Genomic DNA, 20,488 nt, shown 5'->3' with positions numbered 1-20,488 from the left:
GAAATCCCATTCAAATGGCCCTCAGATGATTTAATTTTCAATTGTTAGGCTCATTTGGGCAAAGCAACTTGGGATCCAGGGAAATCAAGAAACCCCATTCCTTGTAGTTGGCTGAATCAAAAAATATAATACATAATAGTAACAGGAGTTCATATGTGAATCAAGATGTAAAACTTTATTCCAACTCATATTTTCTGTTTTATGGTAGATTACAAAATAATGACATGTTTTGAAATTTGTCAAACTATGAAAACAAGATATATCTCTGAATGCCAGTAAGAGTCAGAATTTAAAAAAAAAAAAAAAAACTGTTGAAAATGCAGAAAGAAAAAAATATCAGAGACTTTCGAACACATAATAGATACAGTTGTATTGTAGAAGGGGCCAACATAAAATAATGTGAATCCTCAAACTGGAAGCTGAAGAAGGAAAGAAACAATACTGATTTTGTTGTGGCATTTGCCTTTTGGACTGCAGAGCAAAGTTGTAGATGTTATAAACCAGAAAAACAAAATGTGAAACTTTTCAAGGTTATTTAATCCAGTCGCCTTCCTTTAGGCAGATGAATTCCCAAGGCGATAAGAAAGAACTATAGAGTTGTTGATTCTATTTTAAAGTACTCTAGAGGGGGAAATTCCAGGACATTCCTTCATATATTTTTTCCAGCTTTTATTAACCTCATAGGATCTTACATACATATGAATTCAGTAACTACTAATCAAAATTCAAAATGGTCCTGCGAAATCTGGAAATTATATTTCAGTATACAAGTAATGGGAAGGTCTTTTTTTCTCTACTTCCCTCAATATATCTACCATTAGATATCTTCCAATTTTATCTCATCCTTTAATTATTAAATATGTTGACAAACTACCATTTCCCCATTTCCTCCGATCTTATAATTATAGATTAGATCCAGATTTATAATGCTTGCACTATTTAAAATTAACTTGATTTGTGTGTGTGTGTGTGTTTTACAGTGAGAGAGATGTAGCCACGATTTAATTGTATAAGAACATAGAAATCACATATTCTTAGTATAAGATGAGATATTAGAAGCTCAGTAATAGATTTCACATTTCTACAAAATTTCTGTTTGGACAGCTTCAACAACAAGGAACTTAATATGTCATGATTGCAGCCCACACAACTTTCTGACAGATTTAATTTATCCTTATATAATATTTATCCTTATATAATGGTGAGATTATATTATTATTTTATTTTAAAATGATTAGAGGCTTTTCATTATTTCCTTTTAAATTTCACCTTGTTAGATTTGATTTTTTTATTTTAATATGCTAACCAAAACTAGATATTAATATCATAATCTGTCTGGTGTATTTACTTTCACTGTCAGCTTTGTGTCAAGCTAGTATGTCCTTATTCATCCACTGATAAACATACAAAAACAACAATACTAAGTACAGAAAACTATCAATCATTTTCAAATCCACAGACAAAATTACCATCCAAGAGAGATGTCATACATTGTGCCTATAGCATTTCTATAAGATTAAAGTATAGATGATTAATTGAAAAGGAAATCTAGTATAGATTGACTTTTATGTTTTAGAATTTATCCTAACATTATTGATCACCTCTTCTACTTATAAGTTCCTACAAACATCACTTTTACACACTGAGAGTCAGCTGGGAAAGTAGGTAGAGAAAATGGTAGTCTCTGGGTGATTTCACGTATGTTGAATACTTCCCACTAAAAACACATTTCCCCTGGGACTTTGATACCTAGGATAATGTATTCATGGATCTCCCCTTTAAAAGTCAGCTCTGTTAAATAGAAATATTCTTCAGGGTCAGCATATTATTTCATATCAATAATTTTAATTTTCAAATTAATTAACTTACAGTTCTTTCTTCAGCATGGTTTGGGTGAAAGATATGAAAATATTCTTTACTCTGACAAAGAATTAAGTGATGATTAGAAGAAAAGAATGGAACAGAGAAGCCTGGCTTATTGTTTTCTTTTTCTGGTTACTTCTTTCCTCATACCATTCCTGGCTTCCTCCTTGCCAGCCTTTTTGGAACCTTAAACTCAAAATAGTAACTCATCATCGAGAAGCCGCAATATTTACTTTCTCAACATTAGTGAGGTAAGTATTAATCATAGCCCATCACCTCTCTATTTATGAGAAGACACTTACACGGAGAAAAACCAAGTGTGAATTGTCTTTTCTTTCATTCACTTCTTCCTTCTTTGTGTTCCCCATTTTCTTTCACTCACTCCAAGTCTGCCTCCCACATTAAGTTCCTCATCTGGTGTGATGGTTAATCTTATGTGTCAACCTGACCACCAGACCATGAAATGGCCAGATATTTGGTCAGACCTTATTTTGGTGTGTCCATGAGGGTGTTTCTGGATGAGAATAACATTTTAATTAGTCCAGTGCACAACCCTTGTATTGGGTAAAGCAGATAGTCCTCTGTAATGTGGGTAGACTTCATTCAAGCTGTTGAAGACACGAATAAAACAAAAAAGCTAAGTAAAAGGAATTTCCTTCTGCTTGACTGCCTTCACTTTGGGACACTGTTTTTTCTTCTCTGCCTTTGGACTCTAACTGCAATCTTGGCTTTCACTGGTCTTGAGACTGCTGGCATTTGGACGGGAACTGTCCCATCAGTTTTCCCGGGTCTCCCCAGCTTCTCGACTGTATATCAGATCTTGGGTCTTGACAGCCCTCATAATTGCATGAGCCACTTCTTTATAATCTCTCTCTCTCTCTCTCTCTCTCTCTCTGTATCTATCTATCTATTTATCTATCTATCTATCTATCTATCTAAATCCTATTGGGTCTGTTTCTCTGGAGAACCCCATCTAAGGCATCTGATAACTTCTCCCTATGAAGGCTGGGAAGTAAGCTCCATTTGGCCTGGGCTCTACTAGATGCTACCTGTAGTCTGTTTCCCTTGAGATCTGAGCAGTATCTACTCAGACTGCTTGAGGCGACACATAATCCTTGTTTTGAGCAACATTGTTCCTTAAACAGTCATCTTTATGGACTACTGTTTGCTTGATCTATACTTCATCCCATATTAGGATGTGCTATCTTATCCATACTACTGACCCTTTTGACCCTCTTGACTGTCTATTCCTGCTGTGTCCATCCTGGTCTCTATCATTTACCTATGTATCATATTTTGAGCTCACCATCAATTTACAATGACAAAGCAAGTATAGTTTGTGACTGGATAGAAGAAGCCTCCTGAAACTCCCCATCTTTGATTATCCTATTCTGCCTAAAATTAAAATAAATCTGTGTAGCAATGATAAGCTTTTAAAAGTGAAGTTTATAAAACTTAGTATAGTTTGGTTAGTTCACAAGTGGTAAACATGGAAATACTAGAAGCCAAATAGTCTTTTATGTTATTTAAAATCTTGAGATTTATTTTAAGTACAAATCTCCAAATTAGGCTCTATGAGAGACACTGGGTTCAAAATATTTAAAAACAGATGCATAATCTATGTCTTTATTGACAAATAGTCAGACAAATATTCAAGTAATAAACACCAGTAACATTCACACCTGGACAGGAGGTCCAGGGGAGGCAATGGCCAGTGTTCTGAAAATTACTGACTTACCCTAAGGACATGACTAGGGAAGATATGTGTCAGGAATGTAGCCCCAGAATGAAAAGGGTATGATGAAGTGACCCTTACCTCTGCTGAGATTAAATTCTCGCTGAGGAAAGGAATGAAGAGGAGGTTTCCACTTGCTTTAATTAATGTTTACATCTCAATTGTTAAAAATTATTTTAGAATATCCCTGATTTTTTAAAAATATATATACAAAAGATGTCCATTTTGAAATATGCACAAAAATTGAAATATCTCAGATATAGGTTTGGTAGGAATACTTTTGAGGTACATTGAGGATTAATTCAACTAGCTTGTTATTCAGAAGTACAAGCAAATTCTGAGAAATGAAGTTTCTTGCTAAAGAGCATAGAGCATCCACGCTCCTGTTCCAAGTGTGGTGCCATTATACCCAACAGACCTTTTGTTTTGTTTTGTTTTTAATAGTCATGCAGTTGTAGGGGAAGACAGTTTAATTACTCATAACCTGACAAAGCATATTTGCCCTCACTTTCCTATCTTCCCATCAAATTTAGAAGTTTCTATTTTCATACAATGTGAGTTTTTATTTTTTTTAGGAATTTAAAATAGTGTATATGAATTATCTAATGTAATTTATTTTAAACACACCTAGAGCTTTACCATAGCCAACTTAGCTATAGCTTTGTTCAAAGTATATCTTTTTATTCATGTACAAGACTTTCTTTCATGAAGCAAAGTGGGCATAGCATAAGGTTCACTATTTCATATTTTCTGTATACACTGGGACATGAATGAGGACATGCTTTCCTAAGACCTCAAAAATGGAATCATTACAGGAGAAGAAATTAGAAAGCTGAAATAATCACAACATTATATAATGTTGGGATTCCCACACTACTATACCATCGTACCTCTATTTATAACAGGAAATAAAATTACAACTATAAAAGATGAAAAGACACACACACAAAAGGGTCAAGCTCTCTATTTTAGATTAAGAAAAATTAGCAAAGATTTAAAAAATGAGCTTCAGGTCATCCAAGTATACAAAGATAATACAAAGCTGTCTAGTTTTAATTCAGCTTTATATTGTGGCCGCTTTTAGAAACTGAAATAAGTGTGCCTACGGAGATCTCCAGCCACAAGCAAACTCAACTTATGGGCCTCCTAGGCTCCTCTGATAAAATTATGATTTTTAATTTTTGGCTAGAGATTCACATATCAATATTTCGTTACTATAATTAAAAAATAGAAGCCAAATGAGATATTATATAATATTTAATTATTATATTAAACATACGCTTTTTAAAATTATTATTATACTTTAAGTTCTAGGGTACATGTGCATAACGTGCAGGTTTGTTACATATGTATACTTGTGCCATGTTGGCATGCTGCACCCATCAACTCATCAGCACCCATCAACTCGTCATTTATATCAGGTATATGTGGTTTTCCTGACTATCATAAGAGAAACAAATTATTTAGAGATGCAGTCTAATTTCTTTGTAGCAGTGCTAGAATTTACCAACTGGTTTTGTGAAGAAGTTGTGAAATAGCTCTAAGAGGAAAAGAGCACTAAATGCCTACATTAAGAAAAAAGAAAGATATCAGATAAGAAGCTTAATTTTGTATCTCAAGGAACTAGTCAAAGAAGAACAAAATAAGTCCAAAGTCAGCAGAAAGAAGAAAAAAATAAGTATTGCAGCAAAAATAAATAAAATAGAGATTAGAAGAATATAAAAGATCAATGAAACTAAGAGTTGGAATTTGAAAAAGATAAATAAAATTAGCATGCATTTAGCTAGACTAAGGGAAAAAGAGAGAAGACTCAAATAAAATGAGAAAGAGGAGATATTACAACTAATACCACAGAAATGCAAAGGACAATAACAGACTACTATGAACAATGATATATCTAACAGGTTAACCTAGAAGAAATAGATAAATTCCCAAAACAGATACAACCTACCAAGATTGAGCCACGAAGAAACAGGAAATCTGAACAGACCAATAACGAGTAAGGAGAATGAATTGTAATTAAAGGTCTCTTAGCAAGGAAAAGCTCAGGACTTAACAGTGTCATTGATGTATTTTACCAAAAATAAAAAAAAAGAAAAATTAGAGAATTAACACCAAATCCTTCCCAAACTCTTGCAAAAAATTTAAGAGGAGAGTACACTCCCAAACTCATTTTATGAAGCTAGCATTACCCTGATATCAAAGCCAGTTAAGGGCTCTATAGGAAAAGAAAATTATAGGGTAATATTTCTGACAAACACAGAGACAAAAATTCTCAATGAAATTCTAACAAGCCAAATTCAATAGCAAATCAAAATGTTAATACACCATAATCAAGTGGGATTTATCCCTAGGATGTAAAAATGTTTCAACATATGCAAATCTGTAAGTGTGATAAGCCATATTAATAAGATGAATGAATGACAAAAATCATATGATCATCTCAATGGAAGCAGAAAAAGCATGTAACAAAATTCAACATCCGTTCATCATAAAAAGCTCAACAAATTAGGTATAAAAATGCATCACAACACAATTAGTGCCATATATTACAAACTCACAGCTAATGTCATCTTTACTTGTAAAAAGTTGAAAGCTTTTCTACTAAGACCAGGAGCAAGAGAAGGATGTTCACCCCAACTGCTTCTATTCAATATAGTAATAAAAGTTCTAGCCAGAAAAACTGGGCAAGAGAAAGAAAAAAAAATACACCCAAATTGGAAAAGAAAAAAGTTAAATTGTTTCTGTTTGCAGATGACATGATCTTTTATGTAGAAAACTCTAAATATTCCTTGAAAAAACTGTTAAACTAATAAATTCAGTAAAGTTGCAGTACACAAAATCAACGTACAAAAATCAGTAGTTTCTGTACACTGACAAGGTATCTGAAAAAGAGACAAGAAAGGATCCCATTTACAATAGCATCAAAAAAATACTTAGGATTGGAAGAATTAGTATTGCTAAAATATCCATATTACTCACAATGATCTACCAATTCAATGAAATTTTTGTCAAAATATTGATGACTTTTTCACAGAAATATAAAAAACAATTCTAAAATTTCTATGGAACCACAAAAGACCCAGAATAGTCAAAGCAATCTTGAGAAACAAGAAGAAAGCTGAAGACATCATATTATCTAACATCAAACCATACTACACAGCTATGGCAATAAAAACAGCAAGGTACTGACATAAAGAGTGACATAAAGACCACTGAAACAAAGCAAACAGTCCAGAAATAAATCTATGCACTTACAGTTAATTGATTTTTGTCAAAGGTTGCAAGAACACAGAATGAGGAAATAACAGTCTCTTCAATAAACAGATGTTGGGAAAATTGAATATCCACATAGAGAAGAACAAAATTAGCCCTTTATCTCACACCATATTTAAAAATCAACTCAAAATGGACTAAAGGCTTAAATCAAAGACCTGACACTGGAAAACTATTAGAAGGAAGTATAGGGAAAAAAGTTTTTGACATTGGACTGGGCATTGATTTTTTCTTCTTCTTCTTCTTCTTCTTCTTCTTCTTTTTTTTTTTTTTTTTTTTTTTTTTATATATAAATCCCAAAGCCCAGACAACAGAAGCAAAATAAACAAATGGGATTGCATTAAGCTAAAAAGCTTTTGCACAGCAACGAACATAAATAATAGACTGAAAAGACAACCTATGGAGTGAGAGAAAATATTTAAAACCATATATCTGCAAATGCTTAATATCCAAAACACGTATCAGGAACTCAAACAACTCAATAGTAAGAAAAGGAATAACCTCCCTTAAAAATGGGCAAAATAGGCCGGGCGCGGTGGCTCAAGCCTGTAATCCCAGCACTTTGGGAGGCCGAGACGGGCGGATCATGAGGTCAGGAGATCGAGACCATCCTGGCTAACACGGTGAAACCCCGTCTCTACTAAAAAATACAAAAAACTAGCCGGGCGATGTGGCGGGCGCCTGTGGTCCCAGCTACTCGGGAGGCTGAGGCAGGAGAATGGCGTGAACCCGGGAGGCGGAGCTTGCAGTGAGCTGAGATCCGGCCACTGCACTCCAGCCTGGGCGACAGAGCCAGACTCAGTCTCAAAAAAAAAAAAAAAAAAAAAAAAGGCAAAATATTTGAAAAGATATTTCTCAAAGGAAGAAATACAAATGACCAGCAGGTATATGAAAAAATCCTAACATCATTCATCATCAGGGAAATACAAATTAAAACCATAATGAAATATCACCTCACACCTGTTAAAATGAATATTATCAAAAAGATTGAAGATAACAAAGTTGGTGAAGATGTGGAGAAAGGGGAACATTTGACCACCGTTGGTAGAAATATAAATTACTTCATCTATTGTGGAAAATACTATAGAGATTCCTTAAAAACTACCATATGATCCAACAATCCCTTTACTGGGAATATAGCCAAAGGAAATGAAATTAGTGTGTTCAAGACACATCTGCATTCTCATGTTCATTGCAGCATTATTCACAATAGCCTAAATATGGAATCAATCTATGTATCAATTGACAGATGAATTAATAAATAAAATGTGGTGCATGTATGTATCTATATATAAAATAAAATATCATTCATCCTTAAAAAAGAAGCAAATCTTGTCATTTGTGACAACATAAATGAACCAGGAGGACATAGCTAAGTGAATAAGTCAGGCACGGGAAGACAAATACTTCATGATCTCACTTATATGTAAGATCTAAAAAAGTTTAACTCTTGGGAGGCCGAGGCGGGCGGATCATGAGGCAGGAGATTGAGATCATCCTGGCTAACACGGTAAAACCCCGTCTCCACTCAAAATACAAAAAATTAGCCAGGCGTGATGGCGGGCGCCTGTAGTCCCAACTACTCGGGAGGCTGAGGCAGGAGAATGGCGTGAGGCGGAGCTTGCAGTGAGCCGAGATCTCGCCACTGCACTTCAGCCTGGGCTACAGAGCGAGACTCCCTCTCAAAAAAAAGAAAAAGAAAAAGAAAAAAAGTTGAACTCATAGATCCGGAAAGTAGGATGCCAGTGGCTGGGGGAAAGTTCGTGGAAGGGAGTAAAGTTCCAGTTAGATGGGATGAATAAGTTAATAGTTAATAATAACATATTTTATACTTAAAAATTGCTAAGAGAATAAATATTTTAAATGTTCTTGTTACAAAAATAATAAGAATGAGAGATGATAGTATGTTAATTAGGTTGATTTAATTATTTCACAATGTCCACATATAGCAAAGCATCATGTTGTACTGTAAAAATAAACAATTTTTATTTGTCAGTTGTACCTTCATAAAGCTGAAAGACCTCACTTGAAAAAAATAACAGTGGAAAACATTGCTACTCTTTTACTGCTAGAAATAAATTTTCACTACCCACATTACAAAGTAAAAACCCTGACTTTGTAATCAAATCTACTGAAAATTCAGTCCCCAAAGTCAAATGTCATCAATAAAAGTATTTTAATGTAGATTTAAATGCATGACCAGTACGATGTGCTGTAAATAAAGAAAATAAATATTATTTAGTTTAAAAGACAGGAAAATAAAACACATTTGAAAAGGCTAATCTTATTGTAAGATGCATGCATAGAATACATACTGGGTTTAGAAGGATTGTGAGAAAAAGTTCACCTCCTCTGATACTTTTATCCAGTTCTTGGGGTCCTCCTGGATATTCTTTGTAGAAAATAGTGTGAGTGAACAACCCACAAGTCTGTCGAGGGAGGACCTGAGTAAAAGAGGGGAAAAACAGCACACGGACATGATTTAATTAAGAACTTCACCACTATCTCATAACTTTAGAATCTGCAAATTGTAATTTCCTATTGGATTTTCTTGGTTGCTAGAGTCAAAATCTTATTATAATCACAAGTTGATGTTGGTGTAATTCTGTAAATATTAAGGAAGTTTCCATATCAAAGGCATAAAAAATAAAGGTAAAATAATTTTCAGTTGGTTTTATAAATCTAACCCACCACCTGTGTTATGTTAAATGATTATGGAAAACACAAAACCTTCTTAGGGTTAATTTCATCCAAAGATGGAAATTCTCTGAAGTTACATCTTTCATGCCATTAGGCCATCACTCTCCTTGCTTCTAAAATCAAGTCCTGCATTGTAAAGGTATTCAAGTTCTGGGATTCAAACAATCAGTTTTCATAACCCTTTCCACACTAACTTTGTTTTCACTACACTCTGAATTTAAATTTTATCACATAATAGTCAAATTATTTAGTGATTACTTCTGGTATATTTTGTGGTTGTTTCTTCTGTAAATCTGAATGTTTAATAAAGAAAGCAAATAAGTAATTTTATTCCAAAATCATATTTTGAATAACAAACTACTGGTAATTTAATGGACAAATGCATCTAATTGCCTAGAGTTTTTTTTTTTTTTTAATTATTTGCTTAATTATCATAAGGGTTAATCTTAAATTTAAAGTAAATAAATGCATATAATATTGGTTAAAAAGAATGCTTTTATTTCATAATATGTTGAATGGTCATTCAAGGCAAGGAATTAATGCCATACAAGATCCAGTGATGTTTTGGACACAGAAGATAAAGGAAGGGTAAAGAGAAACCTGAGTATTTTCACTATGATTTGAAATTATGTGAGTAATTCTGTTTATACCTTCTGGATTTCTATGGCCATCTAAATGTCACTATTTGCATTACCAATAGCTTCTCTTAAATTTGAGGCTTCTTCAGGCCTTCTGGTACCAATTTACAATAAAATAAAGCTTCACGACTAATAAATATTGTGTGTCAGCTCTGGTTAGATATGTGTGTGTGCGGTTGCTTTACTCACAGATAGTGGTTAGATAGAAAAATAAATCATAGATAGATAGATGATAGATGGATTTAACAGCAATATGAATAATGAATTAGGAAGGTGTAAATATTTAAATGAGTGAGAACAGTTTGTAAACCAATGCTCTGATCTTGGCAACTAATTATGAAAACATCATCTAAGTCACTAGAAGTAGGGATACTTGTTTTAAAATAGGCTATTTTATCTAAAAGTGAGTAATATATATTTTTTTACCAATGAATGATTGTAAATTGCCATCTAAAATCCAATTGGTTTTATTGGCGTTTATAGGATTCCTACATCCTATTATTTTTCAATTACTATATCTGAAAAGAAAAACACATACCTCCCTTTTTGGAGTATGCAAGGAAAAGACAAAAACAAAAACAAAAACAAAAAAGAGCAGTATTCTTAGATACTTTTGAGTGTCTGAAAGCCAAAATAAACTGAGTGGATAAATTTAACTCTCAGATGCTATTTGTTACATTCTGTCTGTTGACAGAATAACAACTTGAGAGGTGTTTTCTTGATCCGTGGAGCCTTACTCTGCCTGTAAAACTCTCAGTAAAACCACTCAACCAAATAGATAATGAGAAATTTCCTAGGAGAAGTACAGAACCCCCAGGCAAAATTTCAACACTGAAACTACAGTGGATAATCTCTACATAATTCATTCCTCTTAGTTTCAGCTTGTTTTAGATTTGCCAAAGCCACTCCACAGCTTAGGAGCAAGCCTATAGCCAAAAGATGTGTTAATGCATAACCAGTCACCATGGAGATACGTTGGTCATTTCTGATTATCATGTAAAAGAGGTTTGAGGTTACATCCTTAGAGGAAAGGGCCCTCTGTTTTCATTCCACATGTAGATATTAACATCTTTTAATATACATGGCCCTTTGTGCTCACCATGATGCTATTGTGAATGAAGCCCTTTCTGTACCGGGCAGGTTTCAGATGTGGATATTCTTCAGTGCTGGTGACTTGAATACCCCAGACCTTCTTCCAAGCTGCATACAGCTGAATGTGAACCGGGTAGACCCCTGAGTGATGTGGGGCCACAGCATAGCCCATGTTGATTGGTATTCCATGTTCCTAAAAGAAAGCCAGAGCAACATCATGATGGAACATGGCCAATTAATTCAGTGAAAATCATTTCCACCAACATCCATTTAGAATACATTGAACTCTATGCTAAATTTGAGAATTAAAAATCCAGCAAGGTAGAGGTTTTATCTTCAAGCAGCTCATAATCTTATAGAACTCTGAAGGCATAACAGATATAGTCATTACTTCGGGCATGTGGTGTGTGGGTGAGATTAATTTAAAATTTTGAATATGTAAAGTTTTGGGGGAAGATAAGAAGTGAAATTAGCCCTTCCTCGGATAAATGTGGGGGGTGGGGAAAGGTGGCATTTGAGGAAGCGCCCAAATATGAAGGATGAAATTGCATAGAATGCATGTGTACATGTGTGTGTGTTGTGTGTGTATGAGTGTGTGGTGTTGAAGAAAATCAGAAAGGTAAGTATGAATAATGAAGTGGTGAGCTTTTACATTTAAACTGAAGGATTTGGGATTAATTTGATTTCAACAAGGTAGATAAGGAAGCCCTCTGAGCCTGGAGGACCAAGATCTGCTCTGAGTGACAACATGGTAAGATAAACTGTAAGGGGGAGAAAATGAATAAAGGCTATGCATTAGGAAACTACTTCTATGGTGCCAATTAGGTGAAGATAGGTAACTAAATTCAATTATTTATGGTCAGATTCAAAGGCAAGAGATTAATACCATACAAGATCCAGTGATATTTTAGACACCCAGGGTAAAGGAAAGGTAAAGGTTAAGATTTTCTCCTTCGTTTTGAACCTAAACAACTCAATCTATTTTTATAAAACCTACACTTTACTATGAGATTCCTGGGTAAACTGTCAACTCTAAAAGAAAACAAGTATAAATTTAAACAACAATATAAAAAAAAATTGTCAAAGAATGGGATTATATTGCTAGGTACATAAAATAGATCTGCAGTTTTCTAATTTCTGCTTCTTTATATCCCTCCCTTTAAATGCTTATCTGCTTTAAAAGACTCCTTGTAGGATTGAATGTCATCAATTGAGGTTATAAATGACAATGCACAGTCATATATGAAAACTGATTGAATCAATAAACAGAACACAAAAGTGTTGACTTGACAATTGCCATTTATATTTTCTATTACATGGTACCCAGCATAGGAAAAGAATTCAGTCTGGTATAATAAGCAAATAGTGAATGGATCACATATCTACAATGCCTTAGTCATACACTACACTCAGCTCAGAAGATGAACCCTAAATTTTTCACAAGTCTCCATCATTCTTCCTTTCATGTAATGACCCTCATTGTATAGCCAAAGTCACCTCTCTTTCTTCAAGACTATGGGTGTTTTCTAACATCTATTACAGTAAATGACTCTGTAGAAGACTGAATTATGAAATCAATGCTGTAAAATGAGCTAGAGTCTTTTGCTAGACACTGGGGAAAATTTCATTTCTTGATCTGTGCAGAAGAAAAATACTTCTTCCTAGCACTTGTGTTTCCAATACAAGGCAAGGCTGGAAAAGTCCAGTAATAAAAGTACTTGGAAACTACCAGAGAGGACAGGCAACAGTTGTTACCCTGATATCATTAGGGGCCATGTACTGGGACAGCCTTAGTTCTCTCAGGTTTGTTCCATGCTCCCCAATGAGTGATCACAAAGTGTTTTGAGGATAAGCAATCCTCCAGCATCCATGACGTTGCAAGCTTGTGGATGCATTGGGTGTGAGACACAGATGTACTTTATGAGAAAAATCTAGAGACAAGCGTGTCCAAACTCCTCTGTCTGGTAAATAGAATTTGTATGAATGTGCCTAGAGAGGTGCTCCTGATTCACAAGAAAAGGGAATCAAACCTGTTATTCTCCTTTTTACTCTCTCAAGTGATTCATACTGAGGTTTTATAAAACTTGTCCCACAATGTGAAAAGTGACAAAATCAACAGTGTACAAATCCTAATAGTCTTTACTAATCACTTCGTTAGTCCTCATTCTCTACAACTGTATAAATTTTACTCTAAATTTGGGGCCTAGAAGGTTAGATAGAGTATGTGAGTGTCCTGGATACAAAACAATGAAAAATAAAATCAGCAAAAAGTTTTGAAATATCAAACAACTATATCCCTCAGGAAAAAAAAAAGAGACATTTCACTTTTGATAGGTAATAAAATGAATTGAAGAACTTTCATAAAAAACAAAAGGTAAAAAGCGATTGATTTGGTGAGTAGGAAGGAGGGGGCAGTAAAAAAATTCTACTATATTTATTGATTTCTAGGGGTCCAGTGTTATACTGTTATAACGTCATCTTATCACACTGGCAACTGGAGCTCAATTAAAATAGTAAATCACACTACATAATTATGAGTTTATGCTTTTTCAATCTAAATGACAACACAAAGTGAGAAGTAATTCCCTAGCAACACTTTAGCTGTTATTATGGGGCTTACTGACCGAGAAGCTTCTATTCTTTACTGTCCAGGGCTTAAAATCTACTTCGCAGAGACTTGACCAACTAGAAAATCAACCAAGCACCATATCTCCACAAGATCACAAAAATTACAAAATTTGAAAAGCCTTCCAATGTAAATATAGGAAGCACTCGAGACTTCATAAAAATAGACACATAAATGACAGAAAACAAATAAATTCAAATATGGCTTTAATTATTTATTAGAACAATGTCTCTTATAGGATCTATGGAGTCTATACTACAATAAGACATGATGCCACAAATATTTAGAGGGATTTAACTTGATCTAATGTTTCCAGTCCATTAAATCCCAGTTGGTTGTGAAATGAGACATTGCAGTAACTTACTATATAAAAAAGATCACCATTTTTCAAAAATTAGAATAAAATAAAATGTATTTAGCACTGAAGCTGTAACAGCAACTGAAATATAACGTCATTTAATTTTGCCTTGATAACTCCTACTGATTATATCTTCTTTTAATTGTTTAGTACCTGATATTGAAATGGGATAGTCCCCTTGGGTTGGCTCGTGTACTCAGCCCACAGCTCTCAATTCCTCACAGGACGGGGAGCATGCAGGTGAATGAGCAGGTGCAGAGGCCGGCATGAGTGCTTCTGGGCACCGGCAGGATAGCTGCAGTGTGCTCTTTTAGCTTTGCCGTCCATGGATGGCTTAACAGCTCAGTGGAAGGTCAGGTGACAGCCTTTTGCACCCACCCTCTTGGTACCCAAGTTCTTGTCCAGTGTCGAGGAAGAATCAGGTCGCATGAAGGAATTGAAGGGTGGTGAATGTGGGGGATTTTATTCAGTTTGTCCGTGGCCGAACACTTCTCCAGAGTCCTGCTGTCAAGCTGGCCCTCTGAAGTCAAATTGCTACTCTCTGGCATTCAGCTGCTTTTTCTCTTCTCTCTTCTGCTGCTCTGCTCTGCTGCTCAGCGGCTCTCCGGCTCTGCTGCCCCTCTGCAGTAGAGCCTGCGGTTTTTATGGGTACAGGATGGGGTGCGGAGCAGGCCAAAAAGCAACATTTAAGTGGGAAAACAGGAATGCATGTTCTCACTTTGCGCCGCGGTCCCAGGCTTGAGGGTGTGGCCCTTGTTCGGAACCTCCCTCTTCTACCTAGTATTTTCCTGCCTCATGTCTGTATCAATATTTATGAAGTACTTTTACATTTATGTCTAATATGATTCTCGTAATCATTCTGTGAGGAAGACTGGATGCTCCTCTAAAATGTGGAAACAGAGGCTCAGAGAAGGCATATAACTGGCTTATATTCACAAGTGTCAGAGCTATACTTCTACCCAATTTGTCTAGATTCATCGTCTTTGCTTTGGCTTTTTCACTAAGTTGCTTCTACTGTGACCCCTCCCCTCCTCAAAGTATGAATGAAGACACTTGACTTACAAAAGGGAATTGATTTTGATATGCATGTTTCTAAACTGGATCTCCTGTTCACTCCCCCCCCCCCCCCTTGGAGAGGTTATAAAACAAAGTCTACATTTCTCAGATTCCTCTGCAGCTATCATTTTTTTATGAAAATGAGTTTCAGCCTACTAGAAGTACTCAGGACCAGTGTCAGAAGGCAGTAGGCAGTCAAATCCTCAATTTTGGCAGCTCCTGGCTCCTGTTGCTGGCAGCAAGTTCTTGCAAATTAGCAGGTTTTTTCCAGCAGTATTTGGTGCCCATTTTCAAGGCAGTGGCAGAGACTTATTGTTTTTAACAGAGCTCCTGTGGTAGTCTCAGAAATGGCAGCTCCCCCAGGGAACCAGTTCTATATGGTTCTGAGAGTCCCTGCAGAGTACAGAATAGAATCTGCTTCACGAGTCCTTCCGAAGATTTTGGAAGCACTGAAATCATTAAATAAAGTCTTCTTGTTTAAAATAACTTAAAGTGGCTCATGTCACTTTAAACGCTTGGAAACCTGACTGCTAGAGCTGATCTTTGTCCATTTCTAATAAGTATAAAAAGATTTAAGAGCTTCTTGTGAGATGTCTATTGGTTTAAATTCTAAGAAAACAGAGGAAAAAATTGGTAAAACACTGCTCAATACTTATCCTATAAAGATGATTAACATAGTAAATACCTATTTTGCTAGCTGGATACTATTATGTAATGTATGTGACTGTTAAATGTCATGTATTGAGTAGCCAGTGAATACTGTATAGAAAATAGGAGACTACAGTCATTTAAATGAAAAATACCAAATGCACATCAAAACAGTTAAGTTCAACTACATTTGAAATAATTATTTTTCAGTTCATGACTTATGTCAATCACTTTGCTAAGTACTGGGGATACACTGGGTCTAAGATAGGGCTTCTACCTTCATGAAGTTTGAAACCTGGAGACAATTGTTGAAATCAGATAGAAGTGTCTTAATTTTGGTTGAATTTTAACCTAAGATTATTTAATTTTAAAAAAAATACATTATTAATTCTAATTTGTAGGCATTTTCCTAGCAGAAAAGAATGATATCCTTGACACAAACGTCTATAGAGGTTGAAGTCTTCATCCTACTAACATTTCTTTAATAGATATTGAAATTAAAATAAGAAATTTATATCTAGGTGACTACAATTTTAATCTTCCTCGGGCTATTATTAGTAATTGGATAAATGCAATTGAATATAATAAATTGTGTCTAGGAAGCTTTTGATAAGAATGGAATGTGGATAATTACTGCTTGTGTTACAGTCATATTTCTAGTGATATGGCTGCACAAGCAAGTTTTTGACCCACTGACTTTATGTTGGTAAATTTTTCCCATACACAAAATAATCAAATGGAAATTAGTATTGATGCTTCCAATAATGATTTTTGTAATGGATTTTAAATAACAGTTAATAAGTGTCAACTTCAGAATCAAAAGTATTCCAAACAAGGTCATAATCTCATAAAATACGGAAAGGAATAAAGTACTCCTGATCAATGGTTATTACGAAAAAAATGAATATCTTGAATTCTTGAATCAGTTTATTTCAGTTTGTTTTAGTTTCAGATGAGTAGAATTGATATATATATACACATAATTTATATATACTTGTATATAATATTTACATTTATTTTTATAATAAAATTTATATAATAAAAATTATATTCTATAATATATGTATATACTAAGGATAACCTTAAAAGATAACATTACTAGATCCCATGTATTTCCCATAAAATTCATATAAAAATATTTGAATGTTTAATAATAAGCTTAAATCTTAAAAACAGGACAAATAAGTATTCATTCATACACTTAAATATACATTAATATAGACAAATAATTTTTAAATGGTATATTTACACTATAATTTATATCTGCACTTTTACCATCAGAATGTTATTTTAAAAGTAATAACCTAATTATGTAATCCACCAGCATTAACTCATCTAGTGGTTCCTTGTTGTGTTCAGGTTAAAGTACAAATTACTAAACTTTGCCCTCCAAATATCAGTAATGATTTCCTCTTGGGTACATTCTCTGATTCTTTTCTCCCACCCTAGACTGAGGTTGGTTAGGTAGATTTGAGCCCTTATAGTCTTACATGAATATCTCTATATTAAAACTTTCTTTATTACATTTGAGTATCTCTGCCAATAGAACCTAACCTCTTCGTGTAGAGAGATTATTTCCTTTTTCACATAATTATATAGACTATTTTAAGTACATAATAAAATATTTTTTATTCCAAACAGTGTACTAGAGCTTGGGCTGGTTGGCTGGATTTGAATTTTGGCTTTGCCACTTATTAGTTGTATGACCTTGAGAGATTTATTTTTCTGTGCCTCAAATTTCTCATCTATAAATCAGGCTAATAATATTAGGGGATTAAATAGTTGGGGGGAATAGATGAGTTAATAATTCCTCTGCTTGAAATAGTGGCTACGAAGCCATGAACTCTATTTAAGTGTTAATTTGTTGAGAAAAGGTACATAGATCATTTTGGGAAAAATATCAACTTTGGGAAATGAAAGCACAAGGACCACAAACTTCAGCTAAGTATTGAAGCAGAGAGGAGATTTAGACCGACAGCAAAATATATTCCTATTTGGAATATATATTCCAAAATATATTCCACAGAGATGGAGCGGAGTTAAAATCTGGAATAAGAGTGGCCTGTCCGTTACTACTGCCACCTCTTTCCACCCTGCTGTATAACTTAGGGGCCAGAGTGTGTGAACTGTTTCAAGAGGTTCTCTTGCTTTCTTGCTTCCAGTTGAGTCTGGCAAATGGAGAATCCTAGTAGGAGATCAGAGAGAAGAAAAAGTGAAGCTGAGATGTTTGTTCTGTTAGCTCTTCTTATGCAATGCCATCTAAAGTTGTCAGACTCCTTCAATCAAAGGTTAAAACAACTGTCAAAGTGTCTCCAATCCGACATCACATATAACTGTCTCCATCTCAACCCTGGTGATCTCTTCTCCCCTCTGCCTCTTCAAACTTTGGAATTTCACAGCTCTCCACCTGCACTGTGTTTAGTCCTAGGATACTACTTAAGCATTTCTCTATACCCTACTTACTCCTTTGTAAATAGTCTTCTTATTAAATCCTCTACAATTGTCATTATCACTTCTAATCTTCTGGCACCTGATATGCTGCAAATAGTTTCTATGAAATCTATCTTAGATCCTAGGAACACAGATGAATATTATGGTGAAAGCATACAATGTAGGTAACCTCACAAAACGGGACAGATTTTCTTGAAAGAACACTGCTCCAATGGATTGATTTTGATTATCACAGCACCTTGGTGCCAGCATGCATTGCAGTGCTCCTTTGTGAAGATAACCACATCTTCAAAAAATGGGCAAACATAGCCGAAAGCTTCACATGCAGAGGTAGAAGAAACGATAGGTGAGCATAAGAAGCACCCTGGTGCTGCATTTTTGGTCAGGCACTGACAGCTACTTTTCAGGAGGGCCACTCCACAGAGGGCCAGAGAATAAAAGAGGACAGCTGGGCGTGGTGGCACACGCCTGTAATCCTGCACTTTGGGAGGCCAGGTCAGGCAGATCACTTGAGGTCGTGAGTTCAAGACCAGCCTGGCCAACATGGAGAAACCCTGTCTCTACTAAACATACAAAATTAGCTGGGCGTAGTGTCACATGCCTGTAATCCCAGCTACTTGGTAGACTGAAGCAGGAGAATCACTTGAACCCGGCAGGCAGAGGTTGCGATGAGCCGAGATCGTGCCATTGCTCTCCAGCCTGGGCAACTAGAGTGAAATTCCGTTAAAAAAAAAAAAAAGAGAAAGAAAGAAAAAAGAAAAGAAAAATGGAGCTGCAGAGGATTTGGCTCATAAACATACAGGAATCATTTCCTGGATTTTACACAAATTGCTGGGCAGAAACTTGAAAAGTAGATGAAGGTGTCAATAAAAAGAGGGGGAAGAACCAGCAAATAGTATTTTCTCTATTTTTATGATCCTATGTTTGCAATCCAGGAAATATGACTTATAAAACCAGCCCACAATATATTTGGGATAATATATCCCCAGTGCTTAGCATAGTGTTTGGTACATTGTTGGCATTTAATAAATAATTTTAAAGGAAATAAAAATATTATCAAAGAAACACGTCATAGGTGTTTAATAAATTAGTGTGAAAAGAAAAAAATAAAATAATGACCGCATAAAGTAATGCACTTGTAGTAAAGAGATAATGCATTAAACAGTACCTTGTTGAACTGAAAGTACTGATTTCTTCTCCTAAAGGCACAACTTCTAGGGAATGCCACTGGTGCTAAAGAGAATAGATCTCATTATCTATTTCTCCTTTTAGTAAGGACTTGGATTCATATTGTCAACTTTGCAAATGATCCTAGAATCATTGATTTTCCACTGTGTTTAGGGGACTGAAATTGTCTTCTTGTTTTCATAAGTGATAAAAGTAATGACTATGTGACTCTGGAAATTGGCTAGGTCAGTCTTGACACTTTTTGGACTGAAGCCTAGCAAATGGTGACAAATCTCTGGAGGACTCTGTGTTACAAATGGATTTTTCTTTTGAAAAAAGAAATAGCATAGAAATGGCATTGCCTCTACAGTCTTGAACTTTCCGATCCTAAGTAGAGCTATTTTGGTCAATTGAGACACATCCCTTTAATATTCTTGACCCTGCTGAAGGTCTACTTTGCTGCTTAAAGGAGACTAACAGAAAAATCAGCAAGTTTTCATTCACATTATATAAAATGTGCCATTTCTGTTGATTTAGCACTTGCTTTGCTAAATTTTGTGTTCTGAAGTCTTACTTTATTGACAATCAAAATGTGCAGCTTATTAATTAATTTTTATTGACGGTGAGGATACAGCAGTGAAGAAAACAGCAAAATGCCTGCCTTCAGGGAGCTTACATTTTAGCAGGGTGAGTCCAAGGTCATACAAAAGAAGTGAGTAAATTGTGTAATATATTAGAAGGTGATTAGAAATATGGAGAAAAATAAAGAGAAATATAGAGTGGAATCAAGGGGTATGGGTTGCAAAATTAAATAGATTACTCAGCCATCGTCTAACGGAGAAGGTAATATTTTGAGTTAAGGTAAAAAGTTGTGATGG

General features: G+C 34.9%; 1 protein-coding gene across 1 annotated transcript in view; it reads right to left on the bottom strand.

Annotated features, from left to right (window-relative positions):
* LOC101012701 (bifunctional heparan sulfate N-deacetylase/N-sulfotransferase 4) overlaps positions 1 to 20,488 on the bottom strand; it is a 145,761-nt gene that overhangs the window by 101,188 nt on the left and 24,085 nt on the right. Inside the window, exons 2-3 of the mRNA XM_031664316.1 lie at positions 11,312 to 11,497; positions 9,190 to 9,318 (exon numbers count right to left, since the gene is read on the bottom strand). Of these exons, the coding sequence (XP_031520176.1) occupies positions 9,190 to 9,318; positions 11,312 to 11,497 (315 nt within the window). The remainder of the gene's footprint in view (positions 1 to 9,189; positions 9,319 to 11,311; positions 11,498 to 20,488) is intronic.

Source organism: Papio anubis, chromosome 3 (genome assembly GCF_008728515.1).
Source record: "Papio anubis isolate 15944 chromosome 3, Panubis1.0, whole genome shotgun sequence".
NCBI classification, from domain to species: Eukaryota; Metazoa; Chordata; class Mammalia; order Primates; family Cercopithecidae; genus Papio; species Papio anubis.
This window is presented reverse-complemented; position numbering and strand designations above follow the sequence as displayed.